We start from the raw sequence: 18490 nt of genomic DNA on the forward strand, positions 1-18490 counted from the left end.
CGCCCGCCGACTCTGATCTGACCGGTCTATCATTGTTATGTGGCTCTCGTTTATTTTGACGGACTTGGTTGAGCAGCCAGCAGCAACGCCTGGCCCTCGCCCTGACTCTGGGCTGTGGGGGCTAGGGTATATGCGCTATCCTTGTCTGGGGCACGTACTGGAAAAAAAAATAAACGCACGCCGTTTAGAGCGGAAATCAAATAGCCGACGACAACCTACAGGTCTATGTGGCGCTGAGAGTGCCCAGTGATCTTTAGTGCCTATTCTGCCTGCTCTGGGCCTCTACAGAAGTGCCTTCTGCACTGCCTTCAGCACGTCGCTGTGAATGCTCTTTGCAGCAGCGATAACGCCCTTATTGTCCTTGAGCGTTCGGCCTTTGCCAAAGTCAAGCAGGTTGCCATTCATGTCTGTGACAACGCCCCCGGCCTCAGTGATCAGGATGTTGCCAGCCGCATGATCCCAGATCTTTTCTTCGTAGTCCATGCGAACGGGGAGTCGTAAATAAATATCGGCATCACCTTTGGCCAAGGAGCAGTACTTCGCTTGAGAATCCATCTGCACTGGCGGATTCGAGATGCCCAGAGACTGGGCAATCTTGAGCTGGGTGTCGAGGGCTGAATGGCCGCTCTCGACGCTTTCACAGAAAGTCGCATCTTTGGTAGACTCAATGTGACGGAAAGAGATCTTTTCCGGCGTGCTTTCCTCAAACAACGGCTCCCAGAATGCACCTTTGCCTCGGACGGCAGAAAAAAGACCGCCGCGCGGGCCCAGATTGGGGCAGCCAATGACGCCTAGCTCGACGCGGGAGTCTACAATTAAGGCCAAGCACACAGCATACTGGCCGCCGCGCAAAAAGCCCTTGGTGCCGTCAATTGGGTCAAGAGCCCACTGGCGGCCCTTGGCACTACCGGCATAGTTTCCTGCATCAATGGCAGCAAATAAGTTGGTCCGCTCGCTCAAATTCTTGTCATGGGGAGCTGCCTCTTTAACTAAGGCCCATACCTTGTTGGCAAGCGTGTCGTCTGCTCGCAAAGCAGCCGCGTCCTCCTCGCCGACAACGGGGTCACCGGGGAAAGCCTGCTTGAGAGCGGAAATGATCACCGCCTGGGCCCCGAAATCGGCCACCGTCACGGGAGATTGGTCGCTTTTAGAGATTGACGAAATGTGATGCTGAGCAACCGTGTGGGCCAGTTTAGATGCCGTGCGTACTGCCTGTTTCGCAACCTGGAGCTCCATGTCGAAATTATTACCTGGGAGCGTTCGATACGTAAGCCAGGCGAAAATAGTCACGGTTACGGCAGCAGCGTAGACTAGCATGAAAAGAAAAAAAACCAGCTCCTGGGGGAGCCCAGTTACTTAAGCAGCTTTTCTATTGCGTGGGGGAGCGAGCGACGGGTAAGGGCAGGCGAAGCGGCGGCGGGGGGGAATGGTTTGTTTTAGAGCTTAACAAAATAAATTTAATAATGCCATGGGCTGGACGCTGTACACACGGTCATCACAGCTTTAATGCAGCTTTTTCATTGCAGGCGCCTCAGTATAAACCGACGGCTAACCACCCAAGCCAGGTTACCTAAGATGCTCAAGGGGCTGTTCAAGGGCGAAGGAAAGAGGCTGTCGCACCACCGCCAGCGAGACTCGAAGAATGAAATAGCTACGATCACACCCAAGCTGATTATTCGTGCGCTCTACGACTACAAGGCCCGCAACGCAGACGAGCTCGGCTTCTCCAAAGAGGACTTTCTGTATGTGGTTGATTTGGACGACCCAGAATGGTACGTTGCCTGTAACCCATTGACAAACTCTAGTGGGCTGGTACCTATATCATATTTCGAGGTCATCCAACGGCCTGAACACATTCCTACCCGTCCCATCACTGAGGCGCTTCACGACCAGATCATGGGCTCTGGCCACACCCGGAACGATAGCGGTCTTTCTGATTCTCGAATGTCCAGAGGCACATCCAGAGGCAGCAAACAGTCCTTCACAACCCATAACACTTTCAGCCCAGGTGCCAGTATACCTGAGGCGCCAGCGGGTATCCATGGCACTGGTCCTGAAATTATTGGTGCCCCGCCCCAGAATAACCACGCTGCCGACTTTGGATTCAACCAGCCGCATAGCCGGACCAGCTCAGCAATCTATGGCGTTGTGCTCTACGATTTTACGGCAGAAAGAGCCGACGAGCTGGAGGCCCAGTCAGGCGAGTCAATTGTGATTATTGCCCAGAGTAACGAAGAGTGGTTTGTGGCCAAGCCAATTGGTAGGTTGGGTGGCCCGGGTCTTATTCCTGTTTCGTATGTTCAGTTACGGGAGGTCGGAACCGACGAGGTGGTTACTGATGTGGCGGATGCTATTCGGCGCGCTGGCGTGCCGCAAGTTGAAGAATGGAAGCGAAGAGCCGCCGAATACAAGGCTTCTAGTATTCCTCTTGGTCGGTTCGAGCAAGGCGCTGGTGGGGGCCGCGGTCCCTACGCCCAGGCAATGACCGAGTACCCTGCGCGGTCAATTTCTAACGGCTCCCGCTCGCGGGCCACTTCAACAAACATAGGCGATATGCGCCACGACTCTTCTCGATTGAGCAATATGGTCCGCACGTCGATCACAGCAAGCTATGCTCCGCCCACTAGTCAACCTGGTGTTTACGTAGTACGGGCAGGTGTCGAGCGGTTCGCCATGACGGGGGGCAGGTACTGGTACCTGGTTGTTGCCGAAATGTCGAATGGTATGTTCCGCAACCTGTGCCGGTATTACCAAGATTTTTATGACTTCCAAATCAAGCTGCTGGAGGAATTCCCTGAAGAGTCTGGCCGCACTGGCGGGACCCGCACTTTACCGTTTATGCCTGGTCCTCTGACCGTGGTCACTCACTCGATTTCGTCACGACGAAGAGCTAATTTGGACGAGTACGTTCGCAATCTTATTCGTATGCCTCCGCATATCTCACGCTCGCCCCTGATCCAACAGCTCTTTGCTCTTCGCGAGGGCGATATCGAAAGCGACACCCGCACCTCCCAGATGCCCCACCCGCCAACTACTCGCGGAGACAGTACCGAAATGGTTGTAGACGCTGGTCCGGATACGACCTTTGAGAATGACACACCCACTACCGCGTCTGCTCAGCAGAGCTCGACGGATGTGTCCCCCACGGCCACGGCCACGAGCCCGCAGCGGCCGCAGAGTGCAGGTCTATCTGGCGAACACGTCAAGATCAAAGTGTTTCATGGCGATGAGCTTGTTGCGATTCGGATCCCCGCCGGCTTGCCGTTCGAAAAAGTTTATCAGAAAATCGAGGAACGCATTGGGTTTGCTAAACCGCAGCTCCATGCCCGCCAAGATTTCAGTGATTACCCTATAAATACAGATGCCGATTTCCAGCGGGCCCTGCAGGGCAAAAAGAAGATTGTTATGTTTGCCCGGGCCGAGGATAGCACCTTTTAAATAATTAAACTATTCTTTCATTACATCGTCGTCGTCATCGCCCTCGATTGCTTGTGCAGGCGGGGGCCTATAGGGAATCAACGCCTGGCTCTCTCGCTGGTAGAATGCTTTTGGTGGGTGGTCTATAATTGCCTTGGGGATCTTCAAGAACGACGGCACGATCTCAATTTCCGGCGCATCGTCACATGCGAGCGAATCAACCACCTCGAAGCCTTTCGCTTGCACGCCTTGCATGTAACCGGCCTCGTCAAATGTGTGATCGCTTCTGTCCGTGAGCTGCAATTGGCCCATTTCGGTCGCCAGGCGCTTCGCGACCTCCCTATCGCCGAAAGCTAAGCTCGCTCCTCGCTTCATTGAGTCAGCATGGATCTTTCTCGGCTGCAGCTACCAGCCAGAAGACCTAGCGATGGACCGCGGTCCGATAGGGCGTTGGCTGGGCTATGGGGAGGAGGAGACGTTAATGTGAACTATTCGACTGGCAACGACGATGAGGCAGAGGCCGCGCAGAGGGTTTTCCCGGCGCCGCTTGCTGATTCGCCGATCGGGAACGCCATGTCCAAACCGGCACCCCCCGTTGTGTCTGGTTCAGTTTCGCAGCATGGCGAGGCTGAAAATGCAGCAATTGATGCGAGCTCTGTGCGGAGCAGCAAAAGTCGGTCAGCCAGTGTCACTTCCCAGAGCTCCCATGGCTCGCGACACGACGAAGAGGGCATTTCAATTGTAACTCAATCAGTTGCTTCGTTTGTGAACAATGCTCTTCAACAGCCTCGTTACTCCACCCCGCTTGCCGGCCCGGACCTCTCCACGTTGTTTCAGTCTTTCTACAAAGAGCTTGAACAGACACTGTATCCTACAGACGACTCCAACGTGCGTCTGCTCTCGCCGGACGAGATGGCAGCTCGCAATCGCCGAAAACGATATCTAAAACGGCTCATGGACGGTGCCGAGCAACAGCTTGCGGGTATCCTGTACACAAAACTGTTTGATCCGGCTATAGGAAGCGATAGGGTCATTAACAGCCGATTGCAGGCCCGCATAGCCACCGTTTCTGCGCATCCTAGCTTATCGGAGGAATTGCATAGTGAAATTCCCCTTGAGGTTCGAGGAAAACTCTCTCATGCTCTGGAAATATTCTCCCGCATCGACCGCGATAGAACCCCTCTGGCCAAGTTGGACGTGCTGGTGCAGACTCACCGGGAAATTGTCGCCGCCCTGGATGCCTCCGATGTGAGTGCTGATGCTCTTTTGCCTGCGTTTCTGTACGTCCTGTGCGAATCGAACGTGCCCCACCTCTGGCTCAACACCGTATACATGCGGCGGTTCCGCAGGGCCTCGGCACTAGAAGGAGAATACAACTACTGCTTGACGAATTTGGAGGCGGCAGTCCATTTGCTCAACACTTGGGTGTTTACGGAGCTGCCCGAGGGCATCGACATTACGCCGTTTGGCGAGATGCCCGTGCAGGACGCCGGGGGCCGCTGGAGAGGTGCATTGTGGAATAGCACCCTGGGATCAACGCTGACCACGGGCTACTCTGCGTTGCTTTCGCGATTCCAACGAGAAAACGAGTCGCCGCGAGAAGAGCGTGACTCCCCGAGCCCCCGCAAGAAACCCGCCGTGCATTCAAAGTTTTTAAATCTTGACGCCGACCAACTCACAATTGGCGAAGTCCGTGAACTGCTCCACGAGTACCGCCGTTTGGCTGCATATATTCATCGTTAGTCGCAAAAAAATCATCTTTTGTAATCATGAAGCACTTTGTCCCGCTGGAGTGCAACCCCGACGTTTTCAACAACCTGCTGGGGCTACTGGACGTGAGCGGGGTTGAATTTCAAGACATCTGGTCTCTGGATCCGGAAATGCTGGCGTTTCTGCCCCGCCCGGTCCGCGCGGTGCTGCTGGTCTTCCCAATTTCCCCAGCCTACGAAGCCTACCGTTCGGAAGCGGACTCAAAAGTGCCTGAATACACGCTCAGCGGTGACGAAGAGAGAGCGAGATGGTATAAACAGACTATCGTGAATTCTTGTGGCACAATGGCTTTATTACATGCTATTTCGAACGTTGTGCCTGCCAACAGTCTGGGCCCTGTAGCGGCCAAGATTGTGGCGGAAACTAAAGACTTGTCGCTCGCAGAACGGGCAGAATATCTCGAAAATAGCGAAATGCTTGAAAATGCTCATGCTGCTGTGGCTGGCCAAGGAGAAACGGAAGCGCCAGAGGCAACTGACGAGATCGAGTTCCATTATGTTTGCTTAGCGGCCAAGGATGGCGAGCTTGTTGAATTGGATGGCCGGCGAAAGGGCCCTGTTTTCCGGGGTAAATTGGACGGTGAGGATGTGCTCTGTCCGGCCGGCCTGAAGGTCATTCAGGAGTTTATGCAAAGAGAATCTGGTAACAGTTTTTCGATGATCGCCTTAGTCCCCCGCTAAGTTAAATCTGTCCTTTAATATCCACCTGGTAAGCCTTCTTTTTGGCTTCCTCGAATGCTCCACTCAGCTGAGCACTATCGACCGAGTCCTGAGTCGGCTCTAGGGCAATATACGCCGTCAAGAACGCTCTAACTTGCTCAATTGAATCAAATCCCATAGTTATTTTGAAAAAGCTCAAATCTATTGTTCCCTTTGTAGTTTTTGTCATGGCTGCTGCCGCGATAACCCTCTCTCTTGTGACGACCTGCTTCATCGCGGCTTTGCCTAAATTCGGGGCACTCCTGTACAGACTGAACAGCAATGCCCGGTTTCCAGCAACCAGCGCGTTAACGACTTTGATTGCGTGTATAACTGCTTCATCAGTACACCCTTGAGACCCAGCAATGATGCTGCCAATGTCCTCGAGTTTGTTGGTGTACAATAAATAAAAAATGCGGTACGCCGTGAACTCTCCTGTTTCCAGGGAAGTGAATGTTAGATCGTTTTGATATAGTTCTTTCAGCCGGGTCAGGCACTGGTTATACTCACCCATGTCATTATTTTCCAGTGCGACCCGAACGTTTTGCTCGTAAACCTTGATTGCAAATGGATCCTGGATCCTTTGCACCGTCAGGTCCTGACGAATGGCTCTCAATTGGTCCGCGACCCACGGGTATGGCCTTGCCTTGGAAGTGTACTGATCCATCACATGCTTGATAGCCTTCTTCAAATAGGCCTTGGGCCGTACAACATCCGGGTTCGGCGTTCCTGTCAGTCGTAAGTAGCTTTTTTCAAGCGCCTTCGACCTCCCCACCACAGGTTCCAAACTTATTTCGTCAATATACAGCGCCGGTTGGTTTGTCGCAAATCTTTTTCTTCGCAACTCCGCTTCCGATTGCTTGGTCGGCTGCCGGCGTGTCCCATTCGTGGGTGCCTTCTTCGACTGGATTTTGCTCGCTTTCTCCTCTAGCTTCCGCTTTAAAGGCTTAGTATCAGCAACTAGGTGTGCAGTGTGGATAGGTAGCACCATCCGATCCCAGTCGATTTCAAACTGCCTACCCGACTGTATCGCATTCGTAACGACTTCCTTCAGCTGAACCTCCATGATTGGGTGCTTTTCCGACGGAACATCGTTGTAGCAGCGTACTATAAATTTCTTCAATTTATCGGGAAGGCTCATCTGGGAAAGTCTACTTAGTAAAATGATCGTAGGGGTTTTATTGGGGGCTGGGCCTCCGGTGAAAAAGCGCACAGAAAAGCTGTTATTGGCGCTGATGAAGGATGTGCTGAGTTCACTTCCGATGGAATGTGAGAATCCTACCGAGCTGGCGGTCCAGATCGCAATCCAACTGGAAAACTCCCCTATAACCAACGCAGGACGGGGCAGCTCTCTGAACCGCGACGGGGAAGTTGAGTGCGATGCGTGTATTGTGCGGCTTAAAAACGGCCGCAAAGTGTCCGCTAGCGTCGGATCTGTGAAAGGTATACGCAATCCAATCAGGGTCCCCCACAAGATGCTGGAACACCTTGAGCTGCCGAAGACGGATTTGGGCCGACCTCTATTTATTGCTGGCCAAGGCGCAGCGGAGTATGCGATCTCGCAAGGTTTAGAACAAGCAAAACTTGCGACTGCGTCCCAGCAGCGCTCCCATGAGTATTGGCAGAAACTCAGCGAGCAGGTAGCCCCTTACCAGGACACAATTGGGGTTATAGTTGCTACGGATACGGAAATCGCGGTTTGCTCGAGCTCGGGAGGATCAATTCTGAAAATTCCGGGGCGAATTGGCTCGGCCGCAGTTCCCGGCGCTGCTTGTGATGTCGACAAAGGCATTGCCGCTGTGTGCTCCGGGTTTGGCGAAGACATGATGGCATGCCGTTTAGCGAGCCTGGCCTGCAGCGCGGGCTTGGATCAGCTTCCCAGCAAGCTGGACCTCTATGATCTCCAGCGCCAACCGTACCACGGCATTCTGCGGGCCGAGCAGGTTTCAGGAGGGTGGCAGCTTGAGGCTGCTCACAGCACCGAGTCGTTCGCGTTCGGCTGGACGAAACTCGGCGGGAAGCCGTTTGTCAAAGTTTCCCACCAAGCAGCTCTTATTGGCACGTTTCTTAGCGACTAACTGGCTTGTCTAGCTATGGGCTTTTTCTGTTTCACCAATTGGACTTTTGTTTGCCGGCGCTGGTCCCTGACGGCTTTCCCCGCACCTAAACGGCAGGTTCGCTTGGCGATGCATCGCTCGAGTTTACCTAATGGGAAAACGCTGAATAGAATTGACAAACCCGCATCAAAGAGGAATCTACAGGTTGGTTTCATGGCAGCCATTTTTGATCTAGACGAGGAGAGCGCGGACAGTGTCCTTTATGCGGACTCCGCGAGCACTCCGCCAATCAGCATTCCCACGGGCAAGTCCGCCGTTCCAGAAATCGAAGCCAGCGCGATTTTTGGCAGCACACCACGGGCCGCGCGGCTTGGAAAATCCTACGAGGTCGAGTTGCTGCACAATTACTCGCACAAACACAAGAGGAAAGTTCCTGAAGATTTTGAGCAGCTGAAAGTGCTGGGTGCTGGGGCGTACGGCAAAGTGTACTTGGCTCGGGACCGCAGTTCGGGCAAGTTATACGCGCAAAAGCAGCTGAAAAAATGCAGCATTGTAGTCGAGGATCGCCGGCTGGAACAAACAATGTCGGAACGATCCATTTTAGAGGCAGTCCGCCATCCGTACATTGTGAAGTTATACTATGCGATCCAGGATTTTGAAAAATGCTACTTGTTGTTAGAGTACGCTCAGGGCGGAGAGCTTTTCACCCATTTGGCCACCGAATGCATGCTTTCCGAAGATGTTGCCGCTTTTTATGTGGCACAGATCGCGTGTGCTCTGTGCCATCTCCACAGCATCGGGGTTGTCTACCGGGACCTGAAACCAGAGAACTGCCTGCTGGATGCGTCGGGAAACTTGCTCTTGACCGATTTCGGGCTGTCAAAAGTCGCCGAGGACGGATCAACCTGCAACTCGTTGCTGGGCACGCCAGAGTACATGGCGCCCGAGATCCTTCTTGGGAAAGAGTACGACTCCAGAGTGGACTGGTGGTCGCTAGGGGCCCTAATGTACGATCTTCTCACCGGCAACCCACCATTCACCGGCACGAATCACAAGAAAATCATCGACAAAATCACCAAACAGAAACTGACTCTACCGTATTATCTGTCTGCAGATGCCAAAGATCTGCTGATCCGACTGTTGCGAAAAGAGCCCGAACGCCGCCTCTGTTCCAAACAAATCGATACCATCCGCAAGCACAGGTTTTTCCGGAAACTGAACTGGAAACAAATCGACACCAAGTCTCCCGACCTCGATCCGCCCATCAAGCCTATTGTCACCGACCCCGTGCTGGCGGAAAACTTCAGTGCCGAGTTCACCGAGATGCTCGTGAGTCCGCCGGGCGAGGAACGATTCCAATCTTTCAAGGGATTCAGCTATGTCGGCTCCATTGATACTTTTAGAAGGTAATATTTATAGACAGTGTGACTCTTATGTATTCTACTTTGCCTACGCATGTTCACAGCACGTACACGTTGATCGTAGACGATTCGAACTCTTTGAGCCCCTGCTCGGTCAATTCCCACGGAACAGCGAAAATGCCCGCGTTGATTTGCGGAATATTGATTGGGTTGCTCGTTTGGCGAACCAGATCTCGCACAGCATCACGGGTATAGCGGACGATTTCCTGCTGGCTGCTGTTGTCGCTAGTGAACAAGCACGCAATTACGTTCGAATCCCGCTCAGGAATTAACAAACATGTTCCCAATAATTGGCTCGGCGACTTGTTCATGCAATACTCATGGTAAACCTTATAGGCATGCGGGTACTTTTTCTTAAACACAAGGGCAATTCCGCCTCCCCAAACACCGTGGCAGTTGCACGCATGGCCCAAAATGCCCTTGGCCGCAAATAAATCCCCCTTGATGTAGTTAATCATTCAGTTTGTCCGCTCTCTTTGCTTTCCCGCTTGGGCCCCTCTTCTAAGTCAGCAGCACCGAAGCGTGATCCTCTTTGGTGACAACCTTTCACTATACGAGAAGATGACAGCCGACGGGGTAATATTGCCACCGATGTTGAGCCCCACTTTACCAAGTGACTGGGAGCTACCAGAACCGCTCAGCCCGACAATTCCGTCCGAGTTCGATCTGGAGCCCAAACGAGGTGCGGACGGGGAACCAGCCGAGAGCACGCCTGCAGCATCGACGGCAGGTGTGCGGGCGACTGTCAAAAAGAAGGCAACTAATGGAGAAGTTGCCCGCAAGAGCCTGTCCGCATCGTCTCTTGACTCCAAACTAAAAAAGCCCGTTGAGCCCAAACGCAGGATTGTGATCTTAAAGTACCCCCCACAAAAGCCTGTTGACGATGATCCCAAGTACAAGGCACTGCGATCGAAGATGCACCACTGGGTAGAGCGGGCCCGCAGCAAAAAGCACGAAGCAGACGCCGCGATGGGCAACCGACAGCACCACCAGGCAGCCGTTGCAGGACTGGATTCCGCAATTTGTTTTATTAGGGCCTTCGATCTCGAGGATCGGGCCCAAAAGGTAGTCAATCGAGATCTCCATGTCAAGTCTTGGTCAACTCTAGTGCCTTATTTGGCCAAGATGGCCACATATCTCGAAAGCGTCGATTCAGACATTGCAGGCATGTGCTACCAGGTTCTTGCGGTTGTCAACATTCGAATCATGCTCCACGGAGGCCGGGAATCGCCGCTGGCGGCGAAACGGGCTATTCAAGAGTTCCGAAGAGGTCTTGCTCTGCTGCCGTTCTCCTTGCTCGAGGAGAAGTACAGTCTGGGCTGGACGGCATCAAAACTGAATCCCAATGGCTGTGATCCTCTCAATGATCGCGCACTGCTACCCCTACACGCTAATACCAACCCCCAAGAAGCTGCTGCGCTTGCTTTGCATATGGGCCGCGAATGGGCCAGCCAAGAAGGCATACCGTATACTTGGGACGCTCAGGCAGCACTATAAAAAGAAGAAGACAAGGGAAACCAAAAGGGCGATATTTATACATAAAGTTTTATTATCATGCTTAATGCACTGCTTCGTTGATGACGCCAATGAGCGCCGACGTTTGGATTTTTTCGGTTCCTCCAGAGCTCAGTCGCCATTCGATCTCGGCCATGCCACTCAGAATCTTTCCGCGGACGGTTTGGTCCAGTTCTAATGTAATAACCTCGTCTGTCAAGCACTGCAAGATGTCTGCCAGGGCCAGTCCCTTGTCTCGTTTCAGCGTAGTGATAACATCATAGGCCGTAGACCATGATTCTTTGAGCATCGAGGTAAGAATTCGTTGCACGTCTCGTGGATCAGGGCTGCCCACGCAATCATAGATATCTTTTTCGTCAATCGGGGTGCCCCGCTCAACCCGAGCATGGCACGCCTGCAAAACATTGAGTGCGCGACGCATGTCTCCATGTGCGAGTGTGACGAGCGCGTCCAATGCTGTGGGGGTGATTGCGATGCTCTCAGCAGCAATGACGTCCTGACAACGCGAACGAACCGCGTCTGAAGTCAGCGGCGAGAAGCGGAACCGCGTACAGCGCGAGATCAGAGCCGGGTTCAGCTTGTGCGTGTAGTTTGCAATAATGCAGAACCGCGTGTGAGCAGAGTACTTTTCAATAATCCGCCGCAGAGCGTTCTGGGCAACATTGGTCATTGCGTCCGCTTCGTCGAGAATAACCAGTTTGAACCCCTTGGAAAAGATCTGTTGCGTGGACGCAAACGTCTTGATTTCATTGCGCACGACATCAATGCCACGATCGTCCGACGCATTCAGCTCCAGAACCATATTTTTGTAGTTTGGCCCGTAAATCTCGCGAGCAACCGCGACGATGGTCGACGTTTTGCCCGTGCCGGGAGGGCCGTAGAAGAGCAAGTGCGGGATCTGCTTGTTCTCCACAAACCGGCGGATCGTCTTGATCACGCCCTCGTGTCCAGAAACGTCGTTCAGGCTCGCCGGACGATACTTTTCGATCCACGGAAGGTTGTCGTCCATTAAAGATGATTAACTCAATCGGGCGTCTTGACGTAATTCAAAGGCAGCGGAAGAGTTTTTGAAAATGGATGAAGGGAACGCTACGTTCACGAAAATCTTTGAGTATTTGAATATATTTCAAAGAGAGAGCATACTGACTCTTTCTCCATTGGGTGCTGCGGCCGAAATCAGTGCGAATGACACTCATATTTATACGATTCCACCGGAACTTAAAGACAGTCTGCTCTCATTATCGACATGCACACAACCGGATCAGAATTACAAGAGTTTGGAACTGGTTGTGGGGAAAACCCGATACAGCGGTGAAGGTGGACTGGTTACTTATAGCGCCGGAGGCCTTGATGTTGTCCAAGTGATCGCCCCCCAAGGCGAGGGTTCCTGGACCTACGAACTCGGAGTAGGCCCGTCGGCGTCGTATGCTCTCAATGAGACCGTCACGGATCTGTTTTTCGTGGATTCGGACTTTGCAAACTCGCTCCTGGTCACGAGTCCGCTCACGGAGTTGCAAGAAAACCTCACCAATATTGTTTTGCTGAAAGATTGGGGTGACTCGAACCCGGTCGTTACGATTGACTCGTTGGAGATCTCCCTGTATACCAGTTTGGTCAACACGAGCAACGTTCTGTATCGATCTTACTGTGCAATTCATAACAACGGCCCGCTTCTGAACCAAAAGAATGCGGATTTGTCCTACACAAACCGAGGAACTAAGCACCAGACACGAGCACAGTACCTGCTGCCCGGATTGAATCACAGTACAGAGTATGTGGCCTATTTGACTTATGCTAATGCCCAGCTGAACTCATCTGCCTCGCCCCCTCCATTAGGCGGGATTAGCCTTGGTCAGGCCTCGTTTTCTACGACTGGATCGTTTTCATGCCAATTGGTGTACAACATGACGTTTTGTTCTGAAATGGCGTTTGCAGTGCCCGGCAATGCTTCGGCGTTTAGTGTGAATGAGCTCACTATGTTTTATGACAATATGGCCAGAAAACGCTATGAAAACTTTTCGAAATCGCTTGAACAGGAGCTATGCCAGGGCAAGTTGGATGATCGGTACTCGGTTTTGCGCTCATGCGGTGATTGCGATAGTTCGTATCGTAACTGGCTGTGTGCCATTACAGTTCCGCGATGCGCCGACTGGTCTTCGAACGGTTCTTATCTCCATCCTCGTCCCAAGGGTCAATCTCGAAACCCTGAAATCAACAAGTACATTGACCCTGGCCCCTACAAAGAAGTTCTGCCTTGCAAAGAGCTATGCTACGACCTCGTGCGGGACTGTCCCGCTAGTCTGGGGTTCTCCTGTCCAAACAAGCATATGATCAATCTGTCGTATGGTTCGATGAGTGACGACGGGTATGTGACTTGCAGCTATCCTGGCGCGGTGTTTTTCGAGGACGCCGCTCATCGTATGACCCCACCATGGCTGCTGCTGCTGTTTATGCTCTTTTTATTCTTGTAAATATTTATACACACTTTGCTGCATCATAAGTTCGTTTAGGGCCTTCCTCCAACACTTCCTTCAGTACTGGCCACCATTCCTCATACGGCTTGTCAAACAGATCAAGAGGCAGCACGTTTTTCCCGAGCTCCCAGTCGCCCTGTTGGACTCGTGTTAGCTTGACCATATGAGCCTGGGTACCTAGGGCGCAGCCGATATCGTAAATCAGCGAGCGGATATAGGTGCCTGAGGACACATCAAAGGACAGGTCGAAAACAGGCCCGATCTTGGCTTGTCCTGTCTCGAGGTCGTCTCCAGTCACACTTTTGGCAAAAGCGATCTCTTCTGGGGTCGCTGTCTTTTCCGGCAACTTGTATTCATGTTCTTGTCGCAGTTTGCCGGCATTGAGAGTGGTGATTTCGCACTCGCGTTTCTCAATGGCTCGAGGCAGCGGGATGCCTTCACGGGCATATTGATAAAGCGGCTTTCCGTCCATTTTCAGAGCACTGAAAACGGGAGGAAGCTGCTGGATTTTGCCTCTAAACTCGGTCAACACGCTCTCAACTTTACCATCGTCCACCTCGGACGGCGAGGAGTACCCCAGAATAGCTCCCGCAGAGTCGTAGGTTGTTGTGCTGGGTCCAAGCATCGCCGTAGAACTGTACCTCTTGGTACAATTGCCGAGATAAGACTGAAGCTGCTTCGTGCCTGAGCCTACACCAATAACCAGCACACCGTCAGCCATCGGATCGAGGGTTCCGCCGTGACCGATTTTGATGAAATCCGGGCCTCTGCGACGCTTCTTGGGTTTGGGTGCACTTTTCAGCGTGTTTAGGTACTCTGGGCTTTTTGAAAACAGCTTCTTCAGCTTACCGACAACATCTTGAGAGGTAGGTCCACCAGGTCCCCCCGGTTTAGCAACAGCAAACACCCCGTTCATTGCGGTACTTTTTTTTTTTGTGGCTTCTGACAGAAATCAATTATAAAATCAGATCCCAGAATGGCCTGACTAACTGGTTGCCCATCCTAAAAAACCACCCCACAATTGGAAACGGTGTGATATCGAGCGCAGTTCCACTGAAACCTGGGGAAAATTAACGCATGGACAGTAAAGAAACGCTAAAACCAGACGCCGTGTCGTCCAACGGCGTTTTGGAGATGTTGTCGACCTCAGAGGGCCACCGTCGGAATGTCAGCATGTCCTCTCGGAACCGGGTGGATGCGCATTTGAGCCAAGTGCGCTACAGCCACCATGCCGGAAGCTTGAAGGAGTGGCTTCAGGAGATCCAAGACTTGTTGGGCGAGATCAAGCTGTTTTCCAAAGACAACAGCATCATTCTGCCCAAGGAACCGCTGGCAGTTCTCCAGCTCGATTTGAAAATGGGCGCTTCGGTGGTGGGCACCTCCTTGATCGATAAATCCACTGCGACATTATTAGACTCCAGACTTGGTCAAGTTCAACTTCATGCTGTGCGACTTCTGGACCGGATTTCAAACACCAGGTCGCACGTTCTAATCACCGGTGACTTGAACTCGGGCAAGTCAAGTCTCTGTAACGCATTGCTTCGCAGGAAAATTCTCCCCGTGGACCAGCAGCCGTGTACAGACGTCTTTTGTGAGGTCCTTGATGTCTCGAACAACGGTGGCAAAGAAGAGGTCCACGCGGTGCTGCTGAGAACGACATACGATATCGACGACCCCAAAACGTATCGGGTGTTTGCTCTCGAAAACCTCGACGAACTTGTACATGAATCAAAAATCTACTCTATTCTCAAAGTCTATGTCTACGACGACCGGCCTAAAGAGCACAGTTTGCTCAGCAATGGCGTTGTGGATATATGCTTGATCGATGCCCCCGGGCTCAACGTAGATGTCGATAAAACCCAGGAGCTTTTCGGACGGCAGGAGGAAATTGACCTTGTTATCTTTGTAGTTTCTGCTGAAAACCATCTCACGCAGAGCTCCAAAGAGTTCATCCAAGATACTGCTCGTGAAAAGTCTCTTGTATTCATGGTGGTAAACAACTATGACAAGATCCGCGACAAACAGCGCTGCCAAGAGCGAATTCTGGATCAAGTTGCTGGTCTCATTCCCGAGACTCACAAGGGCAAAGGCGATTTCGTCCATTTTGTCTCCTCGCTCGAGGATCGGATCGCCACCCCTCCTCCTTCGTCATCGGGCTCACCGCCACCCCCTGATATTGACGTCGGCCCCGGATCTCCAGACTTTGACAAGCTTGAGGCATCGCTGCGTCAATTTGTTCTTGAAAAACGCAGTACCTCCAAACTACTGCCGGCTCGAAACTTCCTTGTAAATACACTGAAAGACGTTAAGATGCTTTCTCGGACGAACCTCGACAGTTCGGCCGCACAGTTTCAAGAGCTCAAAGAAAGGCTCGACGCCCTCACCCCTCAGCTGGACGAGACGATTGCTGAAGCAGCGGCTGTTTCAGACAAAATTGACAAGGATGTTGAGCGGCTCACTCAGGCAATGTACACTCAGAGCATGGAGCATCTCACAACTGTCGTAGACCAAGTTGGTGCCGAGCCAGTTGTCGAATATACCGGGTTATTTGATATTGTACAGTACGCCCGCGACACACGCCAAGCACTGATTGCCAAAATCCAGGATGCAGTGGTGCATAGCGAGGACAACGCCCGTGAAGTCACTGCTACTGCCGTGGATGCCATCAAATCCATTGGCATATTACATGTTGGCGAACAGCCAGCTTTCACCAAGGTGTTCCAAAAGAGTGCCATGTTCAGTCGTCGTAGAGACAACCTCGGCCGAAGCATTCGGGCTGAATTGTCAGTGTTTGACTTTATTGATTTGGGTTTCCTGCTGGAGCGCCCCCTTCCTGTGTTGCAAGCTTCCAAACAAGCCCTGACCACATCCACGAGCAGTGTTAGCAATGCACTTACTTTGTTTAGTATCGTTGGTGGCGGTCAGTTAGCACTAAGCTCTCAAGCAGCCAGAGCAATTGATTGGCAGCTTGTTCGCAAGCTATGGGTACCTATGGTTGCTGTTGTCACGGTGGGACTCGCTGCGTATATGGTGCATGAGATGCCACGCACGGTCCCTCGCAAGATTGCCCGTAAAATCGCGTTCGAGATCGACGACATGGGCTATGTGCGGGCTAATGCCGATCGCATTGCTGGAGAGTGCCGCAAGGTTCTCAAGTACCCCAGCCAGGACGTTCGGTCTGCGTTCCAAACCAAGGTCGAGCAGGTCGCAAGAGAGCGGGATGATCTTGAAAAACACACATACGAGGCTCAGTACTCGCGTGAATTTTTCACTAAAGTCGATGACGACAGTGACAAGCTTTACCAGAAGGTCGAAGCCCTCAACCTCGTCGATTAGTTGCACGTTATACATACATATATATTATCTTCAGATGCGGATATTCACATTTGCCAATGCTTGTCTGGCCCAAGCAGGCGGCTCGTTGCCGAACTTGTCTTTGAAGAACGTTTGGACAAACTCTTCGAACCGATCTTCGACAATGGCCTGACGAATTGTGCGCATGAGCTCTAGTTGGTACCAGGTGTTGTGGATTGTGAGCAGGTGGGCACCAACTGTATCTCTAGTGGCCATTATGCGGATCGTGCCACGAGAAATGCCCATACCGCCCTCTTCTTTGGGTTTGCAGACGGGGCACTTGCAGCCGTCTTCTAATGGTCTTGGGTCGTTTTTGTACTCCAGTAGCTTGACGTTCAGAACGCCATGACGGGTCAAAGCAGTGCCGAATCGTGCAGTACGAGTGGGGTAAACACAGTCGAACATATCGGCACCCAATGCCACCGACACCACGAGATCCTCGGCGTAACCAACGCCCATACAATACCGGGGTTTGTTTTCTGGAAGCAGAGACGTGCAGGCATCAACTACGTTACAGTAGCTCTCTTTATCTTCGCCTCCACTGAGACCACCAATGGCTATACCCGGGGTGTCACGTTCAACCATCTCTTTACAGCAGATGCGACGCAGCTCTGGATCTAGACCACCTTGAATAATACAAAATAGGTTCTGCGACTCTGGTTTCTTGTGAGCAGCAATGCAGCGATCTAACCACCTTATAGACCTCCACATAGCCTCCTCTACTCTTGGCCCGGTGGTGAGAGTAGCGACAACGTCGTCGAGCTGCATCATAATATCACTTCCAATGCTATTCTGCAGACTCATAGAATGCTCTGGAGTCAAAAGCATGGGGGTGTTATCGTGGGGACTCAAGAACCCGACGCCCTGTTCAGTGATCGTTGCAAGCTTGAGCAGCGAGACCATCTGGAAACCGCCCGAATCGGTCAAAATATTGCGATCCCAATGCTGCAGAGCATGAGCACCCCCTACAGTATCCAAGACGTCCTGTCCAGGCTTCAGGCCCAGGTGGTATGTGTTGTTTAAGAAAATTTCACAGCCCAGGTCCTTGAGCTGATCCGGGGTCAGGCCCTTGAGGGAGGCCTGCGTGCCTACCGGCATAAACACCGGCGTCTGCACGGGTCCGTGAGGAAGCATCATGGTAGCTGCTCTGGCCTTTGATTTAGAACACTTCGCAGCCACCTCGAACGTGAGAGCGGCCATGAAATCGGATATTAGTCAAAAGTGAAAAATAACAGAGAGACGTGGAGGATATAAAACTATTCCCATTTAAATAAAAAAACTATGAGCCGGACGACGACAAAGATTAGAGCCAGCTCTTTTCGACGGTTTCCCGCACTCTTTTACTGTACTGACTGCGGTGGTCACGGAACATATTAGCTGCCTCAACATTGGCAGGCGATGCGGTATTGGGGTCGTTCAGTAGACTCTGGATCGAGGTCAGGATCGCCGAGACGTCAAACGTCGGACTCCAGCGGTTCTGGAGAATGTCCAGGCAAAGCTCGCCCGACGGATACACGTTGGGATGGAACATCTCGGACAGGAAGCGCACGACAGGCGGCTTCGTGGGATAGCTCTCGTCGAATTTCAGAATCAATCGGAAGGTGCCGTCCTCGAACGGCGTGTCGTCGGGCCCAATAATGACGGCGTTCCACATGAGAATATCCTCAGGCACGGGCGAAGCGGAGACTCCCCCGGTCGGGTCCTGCTGGATACGCTTGAAATCACGCATGAGCCTCTTACGGGCGGTGGTCGACATAGTTAGGTGGCGGTAAAACTGTTTGAGA

General features: G+C 52.4%; 15 protein-coding genes across 15 annotated transcripts; 7 read left to right on the forward strand and 8 right to left on the reverse strand.

Moving 5' to 3' along the window:
* Nucleotides 1-282: 282 nt before the first annotated feature.
* On the reverse strand, nt 283-1236 carry B9G98_02464 (3'(2'),5'-bisphosphate nucleotidase; the record flags this gene model as incomplete). The annotated part of the gene is made up of 1 exon (XM_024809021.1): nt 283-1236. One exon carries the CDS (start codon nt 1234-1236, stop codon nt 283-285), a length of 954 nt encoding a protein of 317 aa, XP_024664789.1.
* Nucleotides 1237-1575: 339 nt separating this feature from the next.
* On the forward strand, nt 1576-3438 carry B9G98_02465 (Protein scd2/ral3; the record flags this gene model as incomplete). Its single annotated transcript, XM_024809022.1, has 1 exon — nt 1576-3438. The coding sequence occupies one exon, from the start codon at nt 1576-1578 to the stop codon at nt 3436-3438; it is 1863 nt and encodes a 620-aa protein (XP_024664790.1).
* Nucleotides 3439-3447: 9 nt separating this feature from the next.
* Nucleotides 3448-3729, reverse strand: B9G98_02466 (hypothetical protein; the record flags this gene model as incomplete). Its single annotated transcript, XM_024809023.1, has 1 exon — nt 3448-3729. One exon carries the CDS (start codon nt 3727-3729, stop codon nt 3448-3450), a length of 282 nt encoding a protein of 93 aa, XP_024664791.1.
* Nucleotides 3730-3801: 72 nt separating this feature from the next.
* Nucleotides 3802-5182, forward strand: B9G98_02467 (Vacuolar protein sorting-associated protein 9b; the record flags this gene model as incomplete). Its single annotated transcript, XM_024809024.1, has 1 exon — nt 3802-5182. The coding sequence occupies one exon, from the start codon at nt 3802-3804 to the stop codon at nt 5158-5160; it is 1359 nt and encodes a 452-aa protein (XP_024664792.1). The 3' UTR covers nt 5161-5182.
* Nucleotides 5183-7026, reverse strand: B9G98_02468 (THP3 C2A9.11c; the record flags this gene model as incomplete). The annotated part of the gene is made up of 1 exon (XM_024809025.1): nt 5183-7026. One exon carries the CDS (start codon nt 7024-7026, stop codon nt 5869-5871), a length of 1158 nt encoding a protein of 385 aa, XP_024664794.1. The 3' UTR covers nt 5183-5868.
* Nucleotides 5187-5867, forward strand: B9G98_02469 (Ubiquitin carboxyl-terminal hydrolase isozyme L3; the record flags this gene model as incomplete). Its single annotated transcript, XM_024809026.1, has 1 exon — nt 5187-5867. One exon carries the CDS (start codon nt 5187-5189, stop codon nt 5865-5867), a length of 681 nt encoding a protein of 226 aa, XP_024664793.1.
* A 22-nt stretch (nt 7027-7048) lies between the features above and the next one.
* On the forward strand, nt 7049-7963 carry B9G98_02470 (Putative L-asparaginase; the record flags this gene model as incomplete). The annotated part of the gene is made up of 1 exon (XM_024809027.1): nt 7049-7963. One exon carries the CDS (start codon nt 7049-7051, stop codon nt 7961-7963), a length of 915 nt encoding a protein of 304 aa, XP_024664795.1.
* A 1438-nt stretch (nt 7964-9401) lies between these two features.
* B9G98_02471 (ADP-ribose 1''-phosphate phosphatase) lies at nt 9402-9821 on the reverse strand (the record flags this gene model as incomplete). Its single annotated transcript, XM_024809028.1, has 1 exon — nt 9402-9821. The coding sequence occupies one exon, from the start codon at nt 9819-9821 to the stop codon at nt 9402-9404; it is 420 nt and encodes a 139-aa protein (XP_024664796.1).
* Nucleotides 9822-9924: 103 nt separating this feature from the next.
* Nucleotides 9925-10860, forward strand: B9G98_02472 (hypothetical protein; the record flags this gene model as incomplete). The annotated part of the gene is made up of 1 exon (XM_024809029.1): nt 9925-10860. One exon carries the CDS (start codon nt 9925-9927, stop codon nt 10858-10860), a length of 936 nt encoding a protein of 311 aa, XP_024664797.1.
* A 61-nt stretch (nt 10861-10921) lies between these two features.
* On the reverse strand, nt 10922-11887 carry B9G98_02473 (Replication factor C subunit 3; the record flags this gene model as incomplete). Its single annotated transcript, XM_024809030.1, has 1 exon — nt 10922-11887. The coding sequence occupies one exon, from the start codon at nt 11885-11887 to the stop codon at nt 10922-10924; it is 966 nt and encodes a 321-aa protein (XP_024664798.1).
* Nucleotides 11888-11951: 64 nt separating this feature from the next.
* Nucleotides 11952-13349, forward strand: B9G98_02474 (Calcium influx-promoting protein ehs1; the record flags this gene model as incomplete). The annotated part of the gene is made up of 1 exon (XM_024809031.1): nt 11952-13349. One exon carries the CDS (start codon nt 11952-11954, stop codon nt 13347-13349), a length of 1398 nt encoding a protein of 465 aa, XP_024664799.1.
* A 4-nt stretch (nt 13350-13353) lies between these two features.
* Nucleotides 13354-14268, reverse strand: B9G98_02475 (tRNA pseudouridine synthase 4; the record flags this gene model as incomplete). Its single annotated transcript, XM_024809032.1, has 1 exon — nt 13354-14268. The coding sequence occupies one exon, from the start codon at nt 14266-14268 to the stop codon at nt 13354-13356; it is 915 nt and encodes a 304-aa protein (XP_024664800.1).
* A 161-nt stretch (nt 14269-14429) lies between these two features.
* B9G98_02476 (Transmembrane GTPase fzo1) lies at nt 14430-16688 on the forward strand (the record flags this gene model as incomplete). Its single annotated transcript, XM_024809033.1, has 1 exon — nt 14430-16688. One exon carries the CDS (start codon nt 14430-14432, stop codon nt 16686-16688), a length of 2259 nt encoding a protein of 752 aa, XP_024664801.1.
* A 30-nt stretch (nt 16689-16718) lies between these two features.
* B9G98_02477 (putative queuine tRNA-ribosyltransferase) lies at nt 16719-17906 on the reverse strand (the record flags this gene model as incomplete). The annotated part of the gene is made up of 1 exon (XM_024809034.1): nt 16719-17906. The coding sequence occupies one exon, from the start codon at nt 17904-17906 to the stop codon at nt 16719-16721; it is 1188 nt and encodes a 395-aa protein (XP_024664802.1).
* A 103-nt stretch (nt 17907-18009) lies between these two features.
* On the reverse strand, nt 18010-18462 carry B9G98_02478 (Ubiquitin-conjugating enzyme E2 2; the record flags this gene model as incomplete). The annotated part of the gene is made up of 1 exon (XM_024809035.1): nt 18010-18462. One exon carries the CDS (start codon nt 18460-18462, stop codon nt 18010-18012), a length of 453 nt encoding a protein of 150 aa, XP_024664803.1.
* Nucleotides 18463-18490: the final 28 nt, after the last annotated feature.

Source organism: Wickerhamiella sorbophila (assembly GCF_002251995.1).
Source record: "Wickerhamiella sorbophila strain DS02 chromosome Unknown contig3, whole genome shotgun sequence".
NCBI classification, from domain to species: domain Eukaryota; kingdom Fungi; phylum Ascomycota; class Dipodascomycetes; order Dipodascales; family Trichomonascaceae; genus Wickerhamiella; species Wickerhamiella sorbophila.